The sequence below is a fragment of the Rhinolophus ferrumequinum genome, chromosome 22 (genome assembly GCF_004115265.2).
Source record: "Rhinolophus ferrumequinum isolate MPI-CBG mRhiFer1 chromosome 22, mRhiFer1_v1.p, whole genome shotgun sequence".
NCBI lineage: Eukaryota > Metazoa > Chordata > Mammalia > Chiroptera > Rhinolophidae > Rhinolophus > Rhinolophus ferrumequinum.
In genome coordinates, this window is record NC_046305.1 from 20,598,086 (window position 1) to 20,621,384 (window position 23,299).

Below are 23,299 nucleotides of genomic sequence, written 5' to 3' on the forward strand. Positions count from 1 at the left end.
TGCCCCCACACTCCAGTTCAAGCCATTGTTTCTCAGTCTAGTTGTGTAGGACACAGCTCCCTGGCCCATGCTGGGATTCTGAGCCTTGTGCTCCCCCCGGCTGAGGCAGTCGGTCGCCACTCATTGGTCGGCCGCTCACAGCAGCTCATGGGCTGCTCACAGCAGCTGGCTGCCGGCCACCAGCCACCGGCCACTCATGGCAGCACACAGCAGCACACAGCAGCCCACGCCAACCTCCGGCTGCTCACAGCAGCCCAGCTCCAGGGAGAGCTGCTGTTCACAATCTTACCTGTAGAGGGAGCAGATCACTGGCCCATGTGGGAATCGAACCGGCAACCTTGGCGTTAAGGAGCTCGGCGCTCCAACCACCTGAGCCACCGGGCTGGCACTGAAAACGTTTTTTACATCAACTACGTAAAACTAGTTCCAATAATACTATCTTCCACTCCCAAGGAGTGAGTACAAGGGTCATCTTGGACTGGAAACATTGAAAACAACATATTGAACCACTTGGTCTAGAAAAAGTCTTCCTCAGTTTGTCTGAGAAACTCTGTACCAGAGTTCACCAGCAGCTACAGGTAGTTCTCCAGTATATTTCTATTGTGAATTTATTTTTTTTAATTTAATCCTGTGGGGGTAATTACTGCACTATGAGTCTTTAGCTTCACAGAAGAGACTAAGCAACTTCCAATGATTCCAGAACTCACAGTTACAAATCACGCTTCTTCTATCAGGTTAACTGTTCACCAGTTGTAAAGTTGTAAGTACACGGTCATTATCTGAGTGACCTGCACTAACTATCCCTCAGCCCATGGCAGTTGTCCTTGCACCCTCAGGGGAGCCAGGCCAAGTGTGAGTAATGCTTGGATGCATAACAGTGAATTAGGGCTCAGGTCAACTGCGTATTTTTAGTTATGCTCAGGCTTATCAAGCATCAGGAGGACTCTTCTCAACTGTATATACACCCTCGGACCCACACAGACAGATGCATAAGAACATAATCATTTCTGTTCTTCACAAAGTACTCAGGATTTCCACAAGAAAAGTCACGAGTTTATATAAACGCCCATTTTCATATCAATTTATGAATTTAAAATTTCTCTCAAAAAGAATAGGAGATACTGTTTTTAGGAATCAGTTTTGGATGGGAGTACTTCTGACACCCATAGGAAATTCTAATGGTGTCTTCCCTCGGTTTTAAATTTCTATTGTCCATTTATGATATTTTCTCTACCATATACTAAATTCTGCCCATTTGCACATTACTTTATTATTACCAAAATACCTCTAAATTATTTGTATACATATGCATATCTACATTTAACTTGAACCTTATTAAACTATTAATATTTGACTGTTTTTGACCTATGAAAATAGTTTTTACACATGGTTGAACCTAATAAAATCTGAACTTTAGTTAAATGTTTATATCTCCTTATATGTAAGCTACGTGGTACTTTCTGCTTTACTACAGCAGGGAAAATGAAGGTGCTTCCTTTAATCACCAATTCTTATGCAGCCTTGCAAAACTGTGCTTGCTGACTAGTGGTGAATTTCATGAAACTATTTAGAGGTGTAGTAATTTAGTATTTGACCAAAATGTCTATTGCCAACTGGACATATTGTATTTGTACATATAATACCCATCTACTGATCTGGAACAGCCTACCCTAAAAGAAGGCTTTTGCAGGCTTCTGGTCAATTCCAAAATCAGCAGGCCAAATAGTAAAGTACCAAAGAATTTTCAATTGGGAATTCAACGTCTGTGTCCTCAATAACATTTAACCTTGTGGAGTGCCCCCCTGAGACCCCACGCTAAGCACCAGTAAAAGAGATAAGCCCCAAACCAGCATGGTCAAGAAACTTACCATCTTTCAAGAGCTAGAAAAATATAAATAATGAGAGGATATCCTAAGTGTTTTAAGTTTCAAATTGGGACCAAGTAAAATGTAAAAAGAAGACAGCACTTAGGAAGTTTTAGACTGACTTCAAACACTAAGGGCAAAAAGCCGAATACAAATGTGTACTGAGTTTAAATTTAGTCACTATGATAAAGGTTTCGTCTTCCAAGGTTCTGGACCCAAGAAGTCTTTTGTCACCCCAGAAACGGTGACTAGAGATCCTCCAAGTCAGTTAAATCCACGGCCACTTTCAAGAACATGGTGTCATCTTTAATGTAGGTGTTCTTGGCATTCTCCAAAGTAGAGTGAGGCACAAAGCGAGGACAGCCAGAGGCAATGTTCATCTCAGCATCGGGTCTTTTAAAGCTGCTGCTATTGGGGTCAGCCTTGAAGGTCTCCATAATGTGGTTCTTTTTGCCACTCTGGTCCAAAAGCATCAGGGTCACCCTCTGTCTGAACGGCCATTGCAACAGTGAGTCAAACTCCCCTCGCATCACCACGAAGTACAGCGACAAGTGCGTGCCCTTCCCGGACCCATCCCCATTCAGGTATGCTCTCGCGCAGAGCCGATAGCCACACCGGCTGGTGTAGAACGGCTGGCTGAAGATGGATACCGTGTGCCCGTCCAGTGCCTCCCTCTTCTTCATCCTGTAGTCAGTCACCTTCCAGATGAGCTTTCCATTATAGCAGGCACCTTCGAGCAGTTTAAATCGCTCTTCATTTTTATTCAGCTGTGCTTTATGGATGTTAATGTGGACATCGTGTTTGTTTGTCTCCCCTTCTAAAACAACTGCAAAGGAAAACACAGATTCTGTGGGCCTCAAAGTTGTCTTTAGCATTTGCCCAAAGTGGAATTTTGTTATCTGAAGAGAACCAATAAAAGTCTGACATCCTAAAGATGAACTGAATTCAATGTCTACCAATGGATCATTTGTATTACTTGTATCAACTCAGTGAATCTCATGTCTTGGTGAGAGCAGCACCAAAAAAACTGAATGCGTCCTCTTGAACTGAATCTTGCCAAAGTGTAGAGAAGACACACGCAACATTCAGTTAGCGTGTTAGTTAGCATGGTGAGCGCCATGCTAACTAACCATCAATGCTTTTAAATAGCCAAACCCTTTTATAGTTTTCTCTACAGGCATACCTTGTGCTATTGGACTTCACTTTATTGTGCTTGGCACACAATGCGTTTTTTTTACAAATTAAGGTTTGTGGCAACCCCGTGTCAAGTTAAGTCTATTGGCGCCATTTCTCAGCAGCATTTGCTCACTTCGTGTTTCTGTGCCACATTTTGGTAATACTCACCATATTTCAAACTTTTTCATTATGTTTGTTATGGTGATCTGTGATCAGTGATTTTGATGTTACTAAGTAAGGCAACACCTTTCACCAGCAAAAAGACTGCTACTCACTGAAGGCACAGATGATGGTTAGTATTATTTATTTATTTATTAAATTTATTAGGGGTGACATTGGTTAGCAAAATTATATAGGTTTCAAGTGTACATTTTAATAATACATCACCATATAAAGAACGTGCCAAAAAATGTATACACATTTTAAGAAAGGAAAAAACTATAAAAATTGTAATATTCAATATAAACCGATAACAAAAGACGAATACAAGCCACGTTTGACTTCTGCAATTACAAGAGGTGGTTACCATCAAAGTGGTGGTAATCAAAGTGGTTACCATCAGCATCCAGACACTTCTGATTATGGCAAACTACTGCTTGAGCAACGTTGACCAAAGTGTCCTCTTGTATACATTTTTTGGGTACCCCCAGAATTTGATCCCCTTTTCCCTCTGGTTGGCATTTTTTAGCAACCAAGTTTTTTTTTAAATTAAGGTGTGTACGGGTTTTTTTAGACATAATGTTACTGCATACTTAATAGACTGCAGTGTACTGCAAGCATAATTTTCATATGCACTGGGAAACCAAAAAAAGAAGAAAATCTGTTACTCGCTTTTTTGTGAAATTCACTTTATCGCAGTGGTCTGGAATTGAACCCACAATATCTCCGAGGTGTGCCTGTACTTAAAACAATGATCCCACCACATTGCTTGCTTAGCTTTCTCATTTTCCACTCTCCTTAAAAACCATCATTCCCTGTTCTTGGAATGTCCTGGTCCTTTTCCACCCCTGACCCCTCCCAGCTCCAGCTAGTGGCTCTTCATCATTTTTGCCCAATTAGCCAGAATCTCATGCGCTTTGTTTCACAAATACCAGATTCAGCTATTGTTTATCCTGGACGGCTGTGACTCTCCACTTGGCCAGGTGTTTGCTTTTTTCATGAACATATGCGACAGACAGTCACCAAAAGAGAGATAAAAAATATTACACATACCTAATCTTTGATCATTGCTTTCTAGCAGGGTAATTTTCTGTTTCACTGTATCAATTGCTTCCACCAAAGGCCTCATATCAAATTTATTTTGTTGCTGGGTAGCCATTTGTAATAATTGACGCACTTGCGCTTCTAGCCAAGCAGACTTGTCAACGTGACGACGGGGTAAGAACCTTGCAGTACAAAGGAGAGGAAAGCGGAGGAAATGAAGATCTGAGCAGGGCATGGAGATGTAAAGGGGTCAACTCAAACATGAGATAATTAATGATTAAGGAAACGACAAGCGCAGAAGAGAATTCAATGAGGATTGGCAGAGATAACCACCTATATCTCCTCCCTTTTCTTCCTCTTCTTCCTCCTCCTCCTCCTCCTCCCTCTCCCTCTCCCATCCCAGCTGCTGTTCCAAATCTTTGGACTTTTCTTCATCTGATTTTTATTCATCCCTCAATTTCTCTTCACTTGTTTCTCTAACCTATCTTTATATCTCTGTTCTCATGTTCTCTCTCCTGTTGCCTTATCACTTCCTTCTCTTCTTAGGAGCGATTCTCCTGATTCACTTCTGCTCTGCTAGAAGGCAGAGAATAAGCTAGAAGGCAGCCCACCTGTTCTGGCCTGTGCACTACAGGTGGTACAGAAATGCCCTGGGTGAGGCTGAACTTTCGACTGCTCTCTTTAGATGGAAGAGATGAAATAAAATTATAACTATAGCTCTCCTCCTCTCTTGCCCTTGCTGCCTTAACTCTGACTGCTCAATGTGTTAGAAAAAGATCAGAATTGAGATAGTAACATATGTTTTTCCTTTCTCCTAGACACACTCACATGTGCGTACAGACACATACACACACACACACACACACACACACACACACACAGTGTGCTGACAAAGTATGGAAACTATATGGCTTGTATTTTCTGGGATAATTCAAATTTCAAAAATATTTCCCATACAACATGTCAAGGAATCTTTTTCACTATAATTTTATAATTACAATAAAGATATTATTCATTAGGAATTTATGGCTTTTAACATTCATAATTTACAAAGTAATTTTTGCTCTCTTTTGTTGATGTTTAAAACATTTTCTTCCCAAGGGAATTAATAGTTTCACTCTGTTGGCTACAAAATTCCGGACTATAAATGCTCTCAAAGAATCTGAAATCAAGTGACTAATATTGACCCAACATTAATTAAAACCCTAACTGCCATAAATTATATAAAATTATTGTATCAATGTTAAATTTACTGACATTGCTAACGGTACTGGGACTATGTAAAAGAAGATCTTTATTCTTATGAAATACACACTGAAGTATGTAGGGGTAAAGGGTCATAATATATGCAGCTTATTCTCATATGGTTCCGAAAGAACAGAGGGGAACGGGGGTCGGGGGGAGAGAATGAATATGAATGATGAAGCCAACAGGACAGAATATTGACAATTGGTGACTCTAGGTGGAGAACATACAGGTGTTTTTTGCACTATCTTATTCTTGTAGTTTTTCTGAGCTTTTGAAATTATTTCCATTTAAAACGTTATAAGAAAAACCCTCACTGCCAATTGAAGGCTAAATCTTGGTGATAAGTAGAAAGGCCATTTCTCACCTGGATGTTTGAGAGGAAGCTTCCATTTTTGCCAAACAGCTGTGCAAACTGCTTGAATTCCTTTTCGAATTTCTTTACAGTTTCTGCTAGTTGCTGGATTTTACTTTCTTTCTGCTCTAGGCTCTTATATAAATCAGAAATCTAATAACAGGAATGTAGATGAGGTCATTTAAATGCATGCATACAAATTAAAATAAATGCAGTTCTAGGAAAATATTGCAGGTAAGATATGGTGCTAAAAAATGTATACACATTTTAAGAAAGGAAAACTGTATTAAAATTGTAATATTCAATATATACTGATAACAAAAGATAAATACAAGTCAAGTTTGATTCCTGCAAAAAGAGGTGCTCAAAGTGGTTACCATCAGAGTCCAGACACTTCTGATTACTGCGAACTACGGCTTGAGCAACGTTGACCAAAGTGTCCGCTTGTACATATTTTCTTGGCACTCCAGGTATATATATATATATATATAGAGAGAGAGTGCCAAAAAATGTATACACATTTTAAGAAAGGAAAAAACTGTATCAAAATGGTTACGATCAGCATCCAGACACTTCTATTATGGCGAACTACTGCTTGAGCATAGATAACATCTCTTAAAATGTGTGTACATTTTTTGGCACCCCCCAAAAACTATATTATATAGTTTTCTAGGAGATATATATGTGTACACACACACACACACACACACACACACACACACACACACACACATATATATGAATATATAGGAATTTATAGGAATATATAGGATTTACCAGTAGATTCCCATATAATTCTAGGAAAATATTTGCAGGTGCTTTGAAAAAAACTGACCCACAGATTCTCATGAATCTTTTCTATACCTAATCCACTAAGATGGTTCATCTAATGACAGTGACATCACTTGACTGAATTTACTGAACTGGTTGTCTTCATTCACTGGTGACCCTAGACAACTCTTCTCTCATCCTCATATCCACTCAATCAGCAATACTTGCCAACTTTAACACACAACAAGACAAAACAGCATCCATTTCTCATTTCCTCTCACCTTGTTTCAGCACTAACTTCAGCCTTCATCACTTCTCACCTGGACTGCTACAACAGCTTCCTAACTGGTCCTACACACACGTGCTGGAAGGGAGGCTCCATGGGAGCTGGACCTGGCATGGACCCTACAGTCCATTGTAACCCCAGCAACTGGCCTGGCTCCTGGCGCCAGGAGGTGCTTGCTAAATATTTGTTAAATGAATGCATGTTCTCCCTCTTTTTAGTCTTGTTTTCCTCCAATGCATACTCCATGCATTGTCCACAATAATATGCAGAGATGGATCTGGTCTTGCCCCGTGCGCCCCACCCTCACCCCCGCCCCTTTAGCCATCTCTAGTGGCCTTTCACAGACCATACAGGGCCCTACACGCTCTGCCCCTGGCTACCTTTTCAGTCTCAAGCCCATTCAGGTGTTGTGTGCACCCTGCCCAGCAAGAGTGCACAACTATTTCCCACCAGGCCTTTCCCTCTCAGACACTTCCTCCTTCATCAAGAAAGCACTGCTTTCCAAGCCTCCACTCAAAGGGTACATTCTCTCAGGATTATTACTAGGACCACCTACCCAGGCTACCTCTGAAATTCCATGACACCTGACTATACTCTAGTGTATAACATACCTTATTACTCTAATTGGTTTTTTTTTTGGGGGGGGTTATTTTTATCTTTTTTCCCCCCTCCAGTAAATTGTCAAGGCGATATCTCACTTATTTCTTTATTCCCAAAGTCTTGCACAGTTCCTGGCACACAGAGGGCATCTGCTACATATTTTATAAATGAAGGCACAAATGGCGGCAACAACCATCTGAATTCTGGCCCCAGAATCCTCTATGAAGACCCTGAGAGCTGACTTCTACCTACGCACCAGATATCTCCCTGCACCAAAGCAAATCTCCCCTCCTCACCTTCCCCTCTAACCTGCTCCGGTCCTTGTAGCGCCCATCTCAGTTAACATTACCATGTCCCCTGCCTTCTGAGTCACAGCCATTCCAACCCCCACGTGGTTCCCACTGTCCTGTCTCCCACCGACGCAGCCTTGGCTGACCACGACCATGACCTCCCCCAGCATCTTGCTTCCAACCTAGTATTGAAAGCGCACGTGCCAGGCACTGTGCTAAGGGTTTAAATATGTCATTTCACCCTCACCATCACCCCGTTTACAAATGAAGAAACTGGGGAGAGGTAGGGTACGTAGCTTGCTCATACTCAGAGGACTGTGTGTGCAGCTCATCCTCGGAGCCAGGCATTCCGATACCAGAGCCCTCACTCGTCAACTGCCAAGCTCGACACTACATTTTCTAGTCTTTTGCAGCATCCTTCTGCCTGGGCGCTCTGTCCTCATTCTCGTCTCTCCATCTATCCATCTTCCATGCTACTGCCAGCTGTCTTACTTTTTAAAACCGAACAAACAACTAGCTGGCCAAGTAGCTTCCAATGTAAAAGTCCCTATTAGCTCCCTAGTACTGACAAACATTAGTTCAGACTTTTGGCCTTTAAATCCTTTCTGAAACAAGGCAGAATATGAATAAATAAAAGAAAAATGAATGCAGTGTTCAAAACATCTTAGCTTACATGGAAAACTATTGCAACCTGAATCCAACAGACCATTCCTGTTTTACCCTGAGCTGTCTCTCCATCCCATTGGATTCAGGAAATACCATTTCCCTGAACCATCAGCTTCCCTTATGCCTCCCCGCCTTAACTTTTCCCTTTTAGAATGCCCTTTTTCCACAACATGTTAACTGACAGACCTTCTCTTCCTTCAAGACGTATCTCAGATGTCCTTCCCCATGTCCCCTGGAGTAGACTGATGTAGCCTCTGTACCCAGACAGGGGGCATCCTCACAGCATGTCCTGTGAGACACAGCCACTTAACTGTTTCCATTTTTGTGAGCTGTCCCTAGCAACTAGCATTGTACCTGACATATGGGAGTTATTTGTTGAATGAATGGATGGGTGAATGAGGCAACTGATAGAGAAAGAAGTTGGGAATGGTTACTAGGCCTTCTACCAAAGTTACAGTTTCACCAGTCTTTCTAACGTTCTCCAGTATCTGACCCTGGAACTCACACACCTACGTGAATCTGGAATCAGACATCATAAAATCATCGGCAGTAGCAAGTTCAGCTCCCTCTCTGCAGATGGATGGTTTTCTTCTCTATGTGGGCTTGAAAAGTCTGATCCTCTGAGATGTTCTAACAAAATCATTAACTTTTATAATAATTATGCAACAGAATCAGCATTTATTGAGGTCCACTATGAATATTCCAGGGACTACGGCAGGCATTTGCACACATACTTTCACTTAATAATAGCAACTCGGTGAAATAAATATGTATGTAGGCATTTATCCGGTTACAAAGCTTCTCAAAGGCAGGAGTTAAGACTCTCTACAAAACATATAAAACCTAGAGTGCCTAGAACAGACTGTCAACTGTTGTTTCATAGTAATACTGATTTCATTTAAAAACATCGAACACCTACGTGGCACCTACTAGGTACCGGGTATTATTAACCAAAAGGGCTATAGAGAGGCAGTGTGGCATGTCATGGAGAGCGTGTGACTGAGAATCAGGGGACATTGGTTTGAGATTGAATTCTGCCACTTATGAGTCACAAACACATCAAAATTGATTTTAGCTTAGTTACTTCCTCTGTTGAATGAGGGTGATGGACTCAAAGATCTCAAAGGTACATTCCACTTCAAAGGTCCTGCTATCCTATGAGTCTGCCAGACCACTTAGTAGAAAAACATCTACCACCAGTCAACTTACACTAAAACGGAGACTATAAGAATGCCAATAATTGCAAATCTCAGCAATTCTGCTGCCTCCTTTTATATTCAAAACCTTGATATTTATTTACCTGTTCTTCTAATTGGAAGTTCTTTTCTAAAACAAGAAGCATGTGGTCCCGTAAGGCAGAATGCTCATGCTGCTGCAGCTTCCCCCGTTTGTCCTTCAATATGACGAGAAAAATAAGACAGGTTGTTGAAAGGCTCCCAAAACAAGGGTGGTATGCTCTGCTAAAGCAGAACTTTAACAACTTTGCTTACTTGACTCAAGGTGGGTTGCAGGAAGAAGGGTCCCTCCAGGTCCCTCCTCCAGTTTTAGGATTCTATAGTTCCCACGAAACAATTTTAAACTTACAGAGACAGAGAATCAGACCACTATCAAAATTTCCAATGCTGATTTCCTTCCTGGCCCTGGGACTATCGGACTGTGGTTTAAGTGTAGATATTGTCATCTCACAGTTACTCACATATAAAACCTATCTCCTTAGTGGGTTCACTCCAGGTGAGTTTTAGGCTTAAGTTAGTTCTCCCTCCTACCAAGCACATTTCTATGCTGTCTTCTATGACTGTCCTGCTGTCACAGGCCGAAGGTAGGCAACCTAATTGTGATTTCGGCCCATGCAAATTTGTTGCCCGCAAAATCAAATAATACATTTGCAATAATAATCACAAAGTGCCTATATGACTAATAAAGGAAATGTGATGGGTTCTGGGTGATCCATGGATTTTAAGCAAACATTCATCATCAATTTAAACCTTCTGTTTAGGGTTGGCCCCTCGTTCCAGAGAACTCTCATCACCTGCTCTAGAACTGAGGTAAGTTCTCCAATACAATCCAATTGGACATTTGGGCATAACTCTAAAGAAAATTCCTTTCAAAGCTGGAAAGCATTTCTGTATTTCATGCACTAGAAAGGTAAACCCTGTCCTTTTTACAATGAAGACAATCACTGGTTTAGTATGTGACAAATTTATGGATTCTTCATTGATTTTTTTTTTAAAGGCTTCTCATAATATATATATTTTTTCAAATAGATTTTTAAAATAAGAGAAATATATGCTTATGTAGATACAGAATGAAAGATGATATAGAATGAAAACTACAAGCATTCTCTGCATCACTACATGCAATTCCCTACTCTCACCCACCAGAGTTAGTGAGGATATATACACATTTTAATACAGAGATCATATTATATTTAATTAAAAAATATATACCTTATTCTTTTTATCAGATGCAAGTATCCCAAAATATGAATATATATAAATACGTAGGCAGCATTTTTAGTGAAGGACTTATAAGTTGTTTTTAGTTGTTTTGTGGGTTTTTTTGCTATATAAACATCTGTGTGTGTGTGTGTGTGTGTGTGTGTATGTGTGTAATCACTGCATACTTATGAAAGGATATCTGTGAGATAAATTCCTAGCAGAAGGGTAAGGTCAATGTGTGGGTTCACTTTTTATTTGCATAGTTATAACCAAACTGCCCTCAAAAAAGTTGGATATTATCAATTGTTTTAATCTTTGTCAATTTGACGGTACAAATTATATTTCTTGTTATAATTTATGTTTAATTAGGTGTAAGATAAGAACTCTTTGTATATTAAAAAATAGGCCCTTTTTTGCATGGTCATATGTTGTAAACATACCTCCAGTTTGTGGTTTGCATTTGACTTTATTTATGGTATTTTTAAAAATCAAATAGAAGTTTTAAATATTTATGGTTAAACTTATCAGAATTATGGCTTCTCGTTTTGTGTTAATCATCTATGAAATGTTTTCTTTATTTCAAGACTAAAAAGAAAATTCACTCATTTTTTTCTTCTAGTATTTTTATGATTTTTAAAATAAACTTTATTTTGGAGTAATTTTAGATTTACAGAAAATGTGAAACAATACAGAGCATGATATATTTTAATGGTTAAAACTTTGATCCATTTGGAATCTGTTACAAAGACTGATGTAGGAATCAAACGTTATTTTTGTTTTTTTTAAATTTATGTTATATAATATTTTGAATAATACTTTTAAAGGTATTTAACAGATAACAAAATATATTTTAAAATATGATTTTAAGTCAATTTGTTTCAAAATCCTTGGGGACAAACAGGGGTACCATAAAACCAAGATTTGTCATCATTGGAAGAGTGACTCCAGGAGATCCCCAAACCTGGCAGAGGCAGAAATTATCCCTGTGGTGGTTAATTTTATGTATCAACTCAGCTAGGCTATGGTGCCCAGTTATTTGGCCAAAACTCGTCTAGATGTTGCTATGAAGGGATTTTGTAGATGTGATTAACATTTAAAGCAGTTAACTTTAAGGAAAACAGTCTAGCCTCCATAATGGGAGGTAGGGGGAGTTCATCCAACCAGCTGAAGGCCTTAAGAGCAAAGATTGAAGTTTACTGAAGAAGAAGCACTTCTCCTCAAGACTACAACAGTTGAACTATAGCCTGAGTATCCAGACTTCCCACTTGCCCTGCAAATTTCAGATTCGCCAGCCCCACAATCACTTATGCAAATTCCTTAAAACTCTCTCTCCCTCTTTCTCTTTCTCTCACTCTCTCTCCTTCTTATGATGTATATTTGTATTTATATTATTTATATTTTTCATATTTGTATTCATGTTCATATATGTTCTATGTCTCCTATTGGTTCTGTTTCTCTGGAGAACCCTGATGAATACAATTGCCAGTCTTAAAATTCTCATAAGTGAATGTCCTTTTGTATCCTGGATGGAATCCAAGAGTCCAAGGAACTCGCTCAGTGAATTATATAGAACGCAGAAGCAGAAACAAAAAGTACTCCATACCTTTACAGTACAGCCATAGAGCTTAAAAGGACAGTCTTGTTCCACTTCAGGACACACGGCAAGGTGTTCATCCACCTACGAAATGGACAGCCTCATGAGACAGAAATTTATCACCAATTCTCCAAATGCCTGGTATAACTGCAGCAAGCAGGGAACCCAGGGTGGCTTGGGAAGAAGGGTGGGAATAGGAGAAGGAAAAAGCCACGCTAAGGCCTGGTGGAGAGAATGCTAAGGTAAAAACTGAGAATTCTTGGGGAAAAGGGAAGGGAAGACAGAGACATGGTTATCGTGGGTGTCATTTAAGCCTTGGGCCTCGGCCTATGCAATTCTATCAAATCATCATGATTACTAAAACTTTACTTTACATAAAACCTACTGAGAGCATTATTTACACTTACCTCAGTTCTTGGAATAAGGTGCAAACACTTGTTGGGACAAGATACTGGGTACTCGGGACACAAGTTTTCCTCATGATTCTGAAACAGAGAAAGTATGTTGAAACAAAGCCCCCCCTTGCTTTCAAGGGTTCCCTTTATGGCCTCAGAGTGTTTATACACATAGCTCTTTGGGGATCTATGTTATTATAGGAAGATATGGCCCAGTTCCAGGAAGGATTATACATGGCTACTTTCTTGGTATAAATGAATTCAATTCAGTTTCCTAATTATTCTAAAAGGTCAGACGGCACAGGACTCACAGGGGGGCAGGCTGTGGGAGTCATGGCACATGTAGAAGGTACCCCAGGCTCTCTTTTTATGCCCACACCCTGCCACTCCAGTTAGATCGCAGCATCCTGAGGACAGACAGTATTGTCACCAATATATGACTCAGCACTAGCATAACTCCTTGCACACTCATACTCAGCAGATGCTTGAACAATATTTTTGCCAATGATGAATAAATAGAATCCCACCAACAAAAAGGCTTTTAGGGCTGGCCCGGTGGCTCAAGTGGTTAGAGCTCCATGCTCCTAACTCCGAAGGCTGCCGGTTCGATTCCCACATGGGCCAGTGGGCTCTCAACCACAAGGCTGCCAGTTCAATTCCTCGAGTCCTGTAAGGGATGGTGGGCAGCGCCCCCTGCAACTAAGATTGAACACGGCACCTTGAGCTGAGCTGCCGCTGAGCTCCTGGATGGCTCAGTTTGTTGGAGCCCATCCTCTCAACCATAAGGTTGCCGGTTCGATTCCTCGACTCCCACAAGGGATAGTGGGCTGCGCCCCCTGCAACTAGCAAGGGCAACTGGACCTGGAGCTGAACGGCACCCTCCACAACTAAGATTGAAAGGACAACAACTTGACTTGGAAAAAAGGCCTGGAAGTACACACTGTTCCCCAATAAAGTCCTGTACCCCTTCCCCAATAAAAAAAAAAAAAAAGAAAGAAAAGAAGGCTTTTAGTTTTTTACAGAACCCTCAGATAAAGTTATTTCTTAGACCTACTTGTACAATAATAAATCCAAAAATGTGCTTCTGGTATCCCATCTGATTCACGGTGACCAGTCAGGCAGAATTTAGCCCCATAAAGACTGTTCTCTTTTTACCTGTAGATCGATTACTACCACATCCTTTTTGCAATAAAGGCATTTTTCCTCTCGAAACTGGCAGTCTGCGCTCACATGCTCTTTCAGATCTTTCCGAAGGACTACTTCCCGACAGTTCTCATTAGAACACTGCACAGCTTGAAATAAGCACTGCTGAAGGTGGTCCTGCAAGAGATGACAAGAGGCCAGGGGGACGTTGACAAGGGCAGCAGGAGGGGAGGTGGCTGGAAGGCCTAGTGAGGGAGGTAGGGAGGGAGAACAGAGAGGGCGGGGAGGGCAGCCTCTGCCTGCAGGCTCTGAGTGGAGGCCGTGCCTGTCTCTGCTGAGGACAGCGCCCCCCATAGAGAGAGCGGCCTGGACCTGGGACGGAGGCTGTAAAAGCCAGCCTTGCTTGGTGGGAGTTAGGACGACAGGGGAGAATGGGTGAAGAAGGAAGTATGCTGAGTTTCTTTCAGATTATCTAGGAATGTGCTCATGTTCTCAAGTTGGTTCTTAAATATTTTCCTTAGGCTTGCCAATTAATTTACCAGGGCTTCAAGGATATTTGTTATTTCTTTTGTGAACTCTCCATTCTCATCCCCAGCACCAAGTACTAATCTCTGCATAGCAGATGGTAAAAGCCAGACAGAGGGAAAAGAGGGAAGAGAAGGGCCTATTCTATGTCAGTGAAGGAAGGGAAAGGATAAAAGGAAGAAAAGGGGTCGAGAGGAAGCTTTTCCAGAAGGAGGTAGAGAAATGATAGGATCACAGGCCCAAGAGAAGCTGGGAATGATCAGTCTTGTAAAGTCAGGACATGTTTTTAACCAGATTATTAGAGAATAATGATATGGACAGCGTTCATTCCAGTGGTCTTCACATTAGAGATTTATAAAAGCAAGCACAGCTTAATAAAATGTTTGGATTAATGCAAGTTACTGTGATGCTGACAAGTTATCAAAATCCTACTGAGCTTGTCTCCCTGTAAAAGCCTTTAAAACAGAGTTAACAAGCTATGGCCCATAGGCCAAACCTGGCCTGCTACTGGTTTTAGTCAATACAGTTTTATTGGTGAACAGCTGCACGCCTATCTATTCACATACGGCCTATGGCTGCTTTCCCTCCACAATGGGGAAGTTGAGTAGTTGTGACAGTGACTGTATGACCTGCAAAGCCTAAAATATTTACTATCTGGCTCTTGATAGCAACAGTTTGCTGACCCCTTCTCTGAAGGAAAAAAGAGCAAACAGTTTTTCTACAGGAGATACATAAATAGTATAGCTATTTCGCTTTGCCTCTGCTAGTAAGAAACACATGGTGATAACAATTGAAAGCCACATCTTATCCAAAAATTTACTGATGTTTCCCCTCCACTCTCAGCAAAACAGTCAGCATTCATCAAGCCTCTGCTATCTGGGAGGTTCTATACCTCATCATGCTGGACTGGGAGAACAGGGCATGCAGGGACACACACACACACACACACACACACACACACACACGAAAGAGGTGAAAAGAAACCAGCCACTGTCCTCTAGATGCTGATGATTTGGCCTTTAAACTAATCGGTGGTCTATTTGAGCCTCATTTCCTTTTCAGGCTTCGTGAGAACACAACAAAGTGGGAAAAGAGGGCCTGCTCTAGGATTTGACTTTCAAACACAAAAAAAGTTCCGTGAACCTCCAAAGAACTCCCTGGATTAACAAGGAAATCATTTACACATTTATAAGCTCAGTGCCTGGGGGTTTGGAGGCGTGATGGAGAAAAGACTGAATCACCTGAAATACTTTCCAAAATGTGTGGGTGGGAGGGGAAAATCTCAGCAGCTGCCAAGCAATTCCCAGGAAGCTTGAGATGCCTGAGTCTTACTCATTCATAGTGTGATCAAATCTGATATGGGCCTGCCATGACACAGCCACATTTCCAGCTTAGAATTTAACAAGCTTCCCCAGCTGGATGAAAGAGCTACGTAGCACAGTTCACTTGAGAGGAAGTCAACTCCCCTGCACCTTATTTGTTTGCATCTGTACCAATACTTCCCCTTTAAACTCTATCCTATCTCTGTTCTGATCTGTTACCTACCTGCCTCAGACCATAAACGCTAGGTACCCAAGGCCCAGAGGTGCTGAGAAACACCCATCTCAGCACTTGCAAATGCTTTTGGGCAGTCATACCCTGGCTCCCACCCTAGGGACCCGAAATCCCAAATGACATGTCCTTGCTTGAGTGTTCCTTTTACCCAGCATGCTCCACATTTTCGCTTTTGGATTAATGTCCTTAACCCATAATTTAAAGTCTAGTACATATGGCATGTCCTCCACGTGTCCCAGACACAATGAACCTTTTCCCTCACGTCTTAGCCCTTGGCACGCTATGCTAGTAAAATTACTAGACAGGAATTCTCTGAGGGCAACCCATGAACCCCCTACCCCATCCTGCTTAGCTCAGAAACTGTCACAAAAAGCTGTTCAATACACGTCACTGGAAAAATGGCAAGGACAAATATTGTTCGTGAGTCATACCAACCTGGAATCGTCCCAGAATAATCTTGACATTACATCCAGGAGCATTTTTGCAAAATACATATAAATTGAGGACTTCCCTTTTGCAGCAATTGTCTTTAAACACCTAAAAGATAAACATGAGAGGTCTCTCACATTCCAAAGCTTTAGAGCAACATGAATGAAGTTATTGTTAATTTGGTCTTCAGGTACATCTCAATAGCTGGGTGGCAACTTCCAGACAGTGGTTGGAATGGAAATACCAGATTCACCACCGTAAAAGAAAAAGCTGTCTCAGATACATACTTCTGACAGGTCACTAAACATACAAGCCAGGTAGCAATTTCATGCTCAGCACTGTATGCTGCTGCTAGGAGAATTTTGTGGTGTATCTGACCCCATGTGCTCAAAGGTCAGAAGGTGGGACTGTGGCTGAGGGTGATATTTTTCCGCTTCCCGTCCCAGCAAAAAGGTTTGTATTAGTCATCAGGGAGTGTCACTGAAGCTGTGCTGACTTGCTGTTTCAGCACACACGAGGGGTTGGCAAACTTTCTTCATAAAGGCTCAGATAGTAAATATTTTTGTCTTTGCAGGCCACATGGCAATGGTCTCTGTTGCAACGATTCAGCTCTGCCATTCACAATACTTGAATGAATGGGCATGGCTGCGTTCCAATAAAACGTTATTTATGGACACTGACACGTGAATTTCATATAATTTTCACGTGTCAGAAACATCATTCTTATTTTGATTTTTCAAATTTTTATTTTGAAATAGTTTAAGACTCAGAGCAAGTCGCAAAAATAGTACAGAGTTCCTGTGTACCCGTCTTTTGATTTTTTTCTATGGTTTAAATATAAAAACCATTCTTAGCTCACAGGTCATACAAAAACAGGTGGCAAGCTGGATTTGTCCCAACAAATCCCATGTTGTAGTGTGCCAATCCCTGGCCTAGCGGGTGAGGCAGACACAAGGACAGCACTGTCCTCTGCTAAGCATTGACAATTTGCATCATAAAAGGGAGAGAAGGAGCGTGTACATCAGACAGGTGCTTGGGGAGCTTCCTGGAGGAGGTGATACTTGAATGTCCTGTACTGGAATTTTAAAGGAAGAAAACTGAACTTAAAAGGAAGTTTCAAGGGAGAAAAATCTTCATGACCGTGGGTTAGATAAAGGTCTCTTAGATACAACACTTAAAAGAACAAGCAACTGAACACACGAAAGACAAATAAGACTTCATCAAAATGAAAAACTTTTGTGTTTCAAAGGATACCATCAAGAAAGTGAAAAGACAACCTAGAGAATGGGAGAAAAATATTTGCAAATCATATATCTGATAAGTGACTGGTATCCAGAATACATAAAGAACTCAACAATAAAAGACACATAATCCACTTAAAAATAGGCAAAGGACTTGAAAAAGCATTTTTACAAAGAAGATATTACAAATGGCCAAGCACATGAAAAGACGCTCAGTACCACTAATCAGAGAAATGCAAATCCAAACCCCAAGTTACCTCTTAATACCCACTGGAAAGGCTATAATCAAAAAGATCAATAACAAATTTTGGCAAGGATCTGGAGAAATTAGAACTCTCATACATTGTTAGTAGCAATGTAAAATGGTGCAGCTGCTTTGAAAGATACTCTGGCAGTTCCTCAGAACATTAAACATCGTTACCATATGACCCAGTAATTCTACTCCTAGGTGTATTCTCAAGAAACATGTCTACTTTAAAGGTAAAGTTTATGGCATATGAATTATATATCAATAAGGCTATTATTAGACACAATAATAATAAAAGGAAGTTCTAGAGATTAACCAGATAAAAAAGTGAATTCCAGGAAACAGGATGTTTCATTTCTCCAAGGCACTCAATGTAACTGGAACCAGTAATAAGAAGATGGTAAGGAAGAATCAGAAGAAACTTGGGGGCAGGGCGGGAATTCAATAAAGACCAGAACAAGACTCAAGCAGTGGTAGGAGTGGGGTCTGACTTGACCCCTCAGCAGAGGAATATGGATTCCAAGGAAGGCTCCCCTCCCACTCTCCTGCTCCAACCTCAATGTCCAATCAGGACACTGGCTTCTCTATCACCTAGAGAGCTGCTAAACCAAAGCAGTGGTTTTCTTACCTCCTGAGATTTGATAATTTCCTTATCTACAGGACAGAGTGGCACTGCATTTAATTCTCTGGAGAGAAAAATAAAAATAGAGCCAGAATTAAGACTTGACCTCAACAGCTCTTCCAAGCACTCCAGCTATGCTCAACCCGTTGAAGTTCCCCCTGGGAAGGTCGGGCCTGTCTTTGCTCTTGCTGTTCCCTCCTCCCAGAAGGGCCCCACCCCTGCTTCCCAATTTCAGCACCTCTCCAGTTTGCCTGAAAAACTCCCATTCATCCCCCAGGATGCAGGTCAGTCCCCCAGACAGAGTTAAATGCCCTCTGCCAGTGCTCCCACAGCAGTCTTTTGCTTGTCACACTGTACCCCAACCTGTCTCCTTCACAAGACTGGAACATTCTAGAAGGCAGAGACTGGGTTCTGTTCCACACTGAACCTCTCTAGCTGTTCACTTCTGGACACTAGAGCTTATTTTAGCAAGGTGCCTGGAACACACAGGTGCTGCATGAACAAATCCATGAAAGAAGGAGAATGTGCCTTAATAACCCCCTTTCCAAGTGTGGCAAGGTACAACTTCCTTACTGCCCCTAGCTAAGCCCCAAAGGCCTGCTTTCCTCCCTCAATCTAGCATGACCCAGGTTTTATAGCTGCCTGGGAATGGACAGCAACCATGGCAGCGAAGTCTCTTCTCCACGCGACACCACCTCTGCCTTAAGGCAAGAAAAGGTCAGGGTGACTACAGCAAAGACCCTCGGGAGACATGGGTCCTTCCCAAAACGGCCTATGCTTCTAGGTTTGCCCTCACATGCAAGACAGGTGTGGTCAGAATTTTAAGAGAAGGTGAACATCAGTAAGGGAGTGCCAAAAAATGAAGCTTGCTCCTCAGGCTCTCACAGAAGAGCCTGGGAGAGCCCCTCCTCATATTTGTGGTTCTGTGGCCAACCACAACAATTCCAAAACCGCGATTACAGCTGAGTGGCCATAAATGACATTTAGATCTCAGGACACCTCCTTCTGGTGCTGGCTGGTCTGCTGTGGCCAGAGCTGCAGGTCCTGCCCACTCACCTCAGGGACAGGATGCAGTGATGGCAGAAGCGGTGCCCACAGCCTGTCTGGTGGGGGTTGTGAAGCACTGAGCGACAGAGGGCACATTTGTAGCGCTCTTCCAATTGCTCCACAAACCGGTACTCTGTGTTGGGCTCAAAGTCCAAGGAAATGGAGTTGCCGGAATTCTGGCGGATGAAACCACAGGGAATGCCTCCTTGTTCCTCAGAATAAGCCATTCTGAGGGGTTAAGAGAACAGAAGGAAAAGTAAGTACACAGACCAAAACCATGACAGCCAGCGATCACGTGTATTAATTATTGGACATCACCCACCCATGGGGTCACTCTGTTAGAACCTGTGACAGCAGGACCAATCTCATGCCACTGGAGAGCTCCTGCAGCGGGAGACGCCTAGGGTGTTCAGGTGAGGGCCGAACCAGATGACATCTAGCAAGATGCCATGACACTTCAGCCCTTTGTCCATCAACCTTTTCACAGGATGCTAAATTTTCCTGTCAGTGTGGCCACGTGCTTGGACAAAATATAGCCAGGTGTTAACTACATTCTAGGCAAACTCTTGTTACAGCTTTTCTTCTGTTCAGTTAAGAGAATTGAAACAAATGTTTTGTTAACACTTTTCAGAAGTAAGAACCTTGCACACCAATACATTTCTTGCAGTATATTGTAAGTCCTCACTTAACATTGTTGATAGGTTCTTGGAACTCTGGCGAAATGATGTATAACAAAACCAATTCTACCACAGGCTGATTGATAGATAAAACAAGAGCTAAGTTCCTACAGCAGTTCATCAACATTATAACAAAATGACATTGAAGGAAAGTTATGTGAGGACTTTGCTGTATATAAAGCACCACCAACAACCCACATCATTTATTACCTGAACTAAATAAGAGACCATTAAATGTTTTCCCCTCCAATCCATTCTCGATACAATAGCTACGGTAATATTTTAAAAACACAAGTATGATTGACGGTTACCTTCCCTCCTCACTCAGTGGTTTCCCAGGGCTTGTAGGGAAAAATCCATACTGCTGAGCAGGCTATAAGACTGCATCCTCTCCACCCAGTGGCATCCTGGACCTCTCCCCTGGCCCCTTGCTTTCTGCATTCCAGCCATGCAGGCTTTCTTTTAGTTCTTGTAAAACATCACGCTGTCTCCTGCCACGGGACCTTTGCATAAGCTGTTGCCTCTGTCTAGAGGGCTTCCCTCTCCCCTTCCAGTTCCCTTCACTTAGTTAACTGACATTCATGCTTCAAATTTCATTTCAAGCTTCAAACCCTCAGGTAAGCTTGCTCCTCTCTCTCTCTCTCTCTCTCTCTCTCTCTCTCTCTCTCTCTCTCTCTCTCTCTCTCCCCTAACAGCAGGAGGCCCACTCACCAGTCTGGAGAATTTGCATAGCCTCCAGGGAGTGGCTGGGGATAAGGGTGTTTGGGGGAAGGGAGTTTCACTGTATAATCCTTTTGAATTTTTGAACATGAATGCATTACCTATTCAAAAATAAATACAGAAAAAGAAAAACTAAACATCCACTGTTGTATCCATCATAGAACCAGGTTCCTTTCCTTCAGAGCAATACTTGATTTGAAATTCGACATGTTTGTGTGATTATGTGATTTATATCTGTGTCCCTTAATGACACACAGATTGCATCTGGTCTTGCTCATTGTTGCATCTCCAGCACTTAGCACTGAGCCAGGCATGGAGAACAACTGAGCTATTTGTTGAACTGATGTTATTAAATGCACTTTTTGAAAAATGCTCAACAGAGCAGCTGTAAGGAGTATTGGCTTCTAACATAGTGATTCTTAACCTTTTTTGAGCAAGGACCTCCTCCTGCTTTTGAAAATCTGATGAAAACTCTAGACCTTCTCCCTGTAAAATAGCACACACGTCTGGACCTCTAGGGACCCTCTGAACCCACCGGTGGTTCCCAGGTTAACAACAACCCTGCCTCCCCAGCAGGAATTGTCACTTTTGGCACAGTGCCAGAAGTGGTGCCTGGGGAAATGTCTGGCAAATGGTTAATGGGTGGGAGGCCATCTGGGGCAGTCCCTGGGGGTGACGTGCTTCCACATGGCTGGGGAGCAGGAAGGCTTGGCCTGGGGCTTGAGTGCTTTGACTTGCTCTTGGAATTCCCTCATAATTCTCCTGCAGCTGGTGAGGTCCACTGGGCCTGGAAGCAGTGTGCAGCCTGACCCTCCAACTCTCAGCTTTCCTCAGGTCAGCCGCTAGGCCCTCTCATTGCAGGAGTAGTCTGAGTTGGGGGGGTGGCCTGGGTGAAGGGAGCAGAGAAAGGAAATGGCCTCTTTCGGCAAATAAATCTTTCTCTCTGGAAGCATCCAACAGACCAGGGCATTCTTTTTTTGTTGTTGTTTTTTTTTGTTCTGGGGTCTGAGATCAAAGGCCCACCTTTTCTTCTCTGCATGTGTTTCCTCCAGAACTTCAAGGGTGGTAGGTGAGATGTACAGATGTGATTGTTTCCCTTTTAATATGGCTTACTCTTAGCTAACAAGCTTTAGTTAAGCTCCTTATTTAAGGAGAATAAAATTTAGTTAAGCTTGTTACCTTTTAAGAAGATGAAAAGGAATGGCACTTGAGTTACATATACAACCCTAATAAGCAAGACTTTTTCTCAGAGAAGACCAATTCCAGACTGCCTTGCTCTGCCCTGTGTTTTCCAGTCCCAGGGAGGCTGACAATTCACGTCCTATGCCTCTCTAGGATTCTCTCCTGAGACCAGGCTGATGTCTGCGTCACATGGCATCTGAATTTGGACTCAGGGATATACCCTAAGGCATGCTATCCTCTTTCCTAGCACAAGAAATTTAATGCACTCATCTGTGTGTCTGTCCATCTTTCCCTTCAATACCAGTTCTCAAACTTTTTGGTCTCAGGGCCCCCCCTTTAGACTCTTAAAAATTGAAGATCCAAAGACTCAGAATAGCCAACACACTATTGAAGGAGAATAAAATTGGAGATTGATTCTACCTAACTTTGAGAGCTACTGTACAGCTATAATAATCAAGACATTATATGTGGTATTGGTGAAAGAACAGACAAGTAGATCAATGGAACAGGATAGAGACCAGAAATAGGCCCACATAAAGGATCTTTGAGAAAGGAGCAAAGGCAATACAATTCTATTGTATTTTCACAAATGGTGCTGGAACAACTGTGAATCCACATGCAAAAAAAAAAAAAATGAATCTAGACACAGACTTTACACCCTTCACAAAGATGAACTGAAAATGAATCATAGACCTAAATGTAAAATGCAAAACTACTAAACTCCTAAAAAATAACACAGAAGGAAAATCTAGATTACCTTGAGTTTGGCAATGGCTTTTTAGATATAACACCAAAGGCACAATCCATGAAAGAAAAAATTGATAAGCTGGACTTCATTAAAAGTAAAACTTTCTGCTCTGTGAAAGATACTGTTAAGAGAATGAGAAGACATACCACAGACTGGGAGAACATGTGATAAAGGACTGTTATCCAAAACACACCTTACCAAAGAAGACACACAGATGGCAAACAAGCACATGAAAAGATGCTCCACATCATATGTCATCAGGGAAATGCAAATTAAAACA

The 23,299-nt window shown here is 41.8% G+C and overlaps 1 protein-coding gene across 1 annotated transcript in view; it reads right to left on the reverse strand.

The window, feature by feature from the left end:
- Window positions 1–281: 281 nt before the first annotated feature.
- Window positions 282–23,299, reverse strand: part of TRAF5 (TNF receptor associated factor 5) — a 45,377-nt gene continuing 22,359 nt past the window's right edge. Inside the window, exons 2-11 of the mRNA XM_033091949.1 lie at window positions 19,702–19,920; window positions 18,652–18,709; window positions 16,542–16,643; window positions 14,040–14,204; window positions 12,897–12,974; window positions 12,499–12,573; window positions 9,758–9,850; window positions 5,850–5,997; window positions 4,254–4,415; window positions 282–2,691 (exon numbers count right to left, since the gene is read on the reverse strand). Coding sequence (XP_032947840.1) covers window positions 2,114–2,691; window positions 4,254–4,415; window positions 5,850–5,997; window positions 9,758–9,850; window positions 12,499–12,573; window positions 12,897–12,974; window positions 14,040–14,204; window positions 16,542–16,643; window positions 18,652–18,709; window positions 19,702–19,919 — 1,677 coding nt within the window. The 5' untranslated portion in view covers window position 19,920 and the 3' untranslated portion in view covers window positions 282–2,113. The remainder of the gene's footprint in view (window positions 2,692–4,253; window positions 4,416–5,849; window positions 5,998–9,757; window positions 9,851–12,498; window positions 12,574–12,896; window positions 12,975–14,039; window positions 14,205–16,541; window positions 16,644–18,651; window positions 18,710–19,701; window positions 19,921–23,299) is intronic.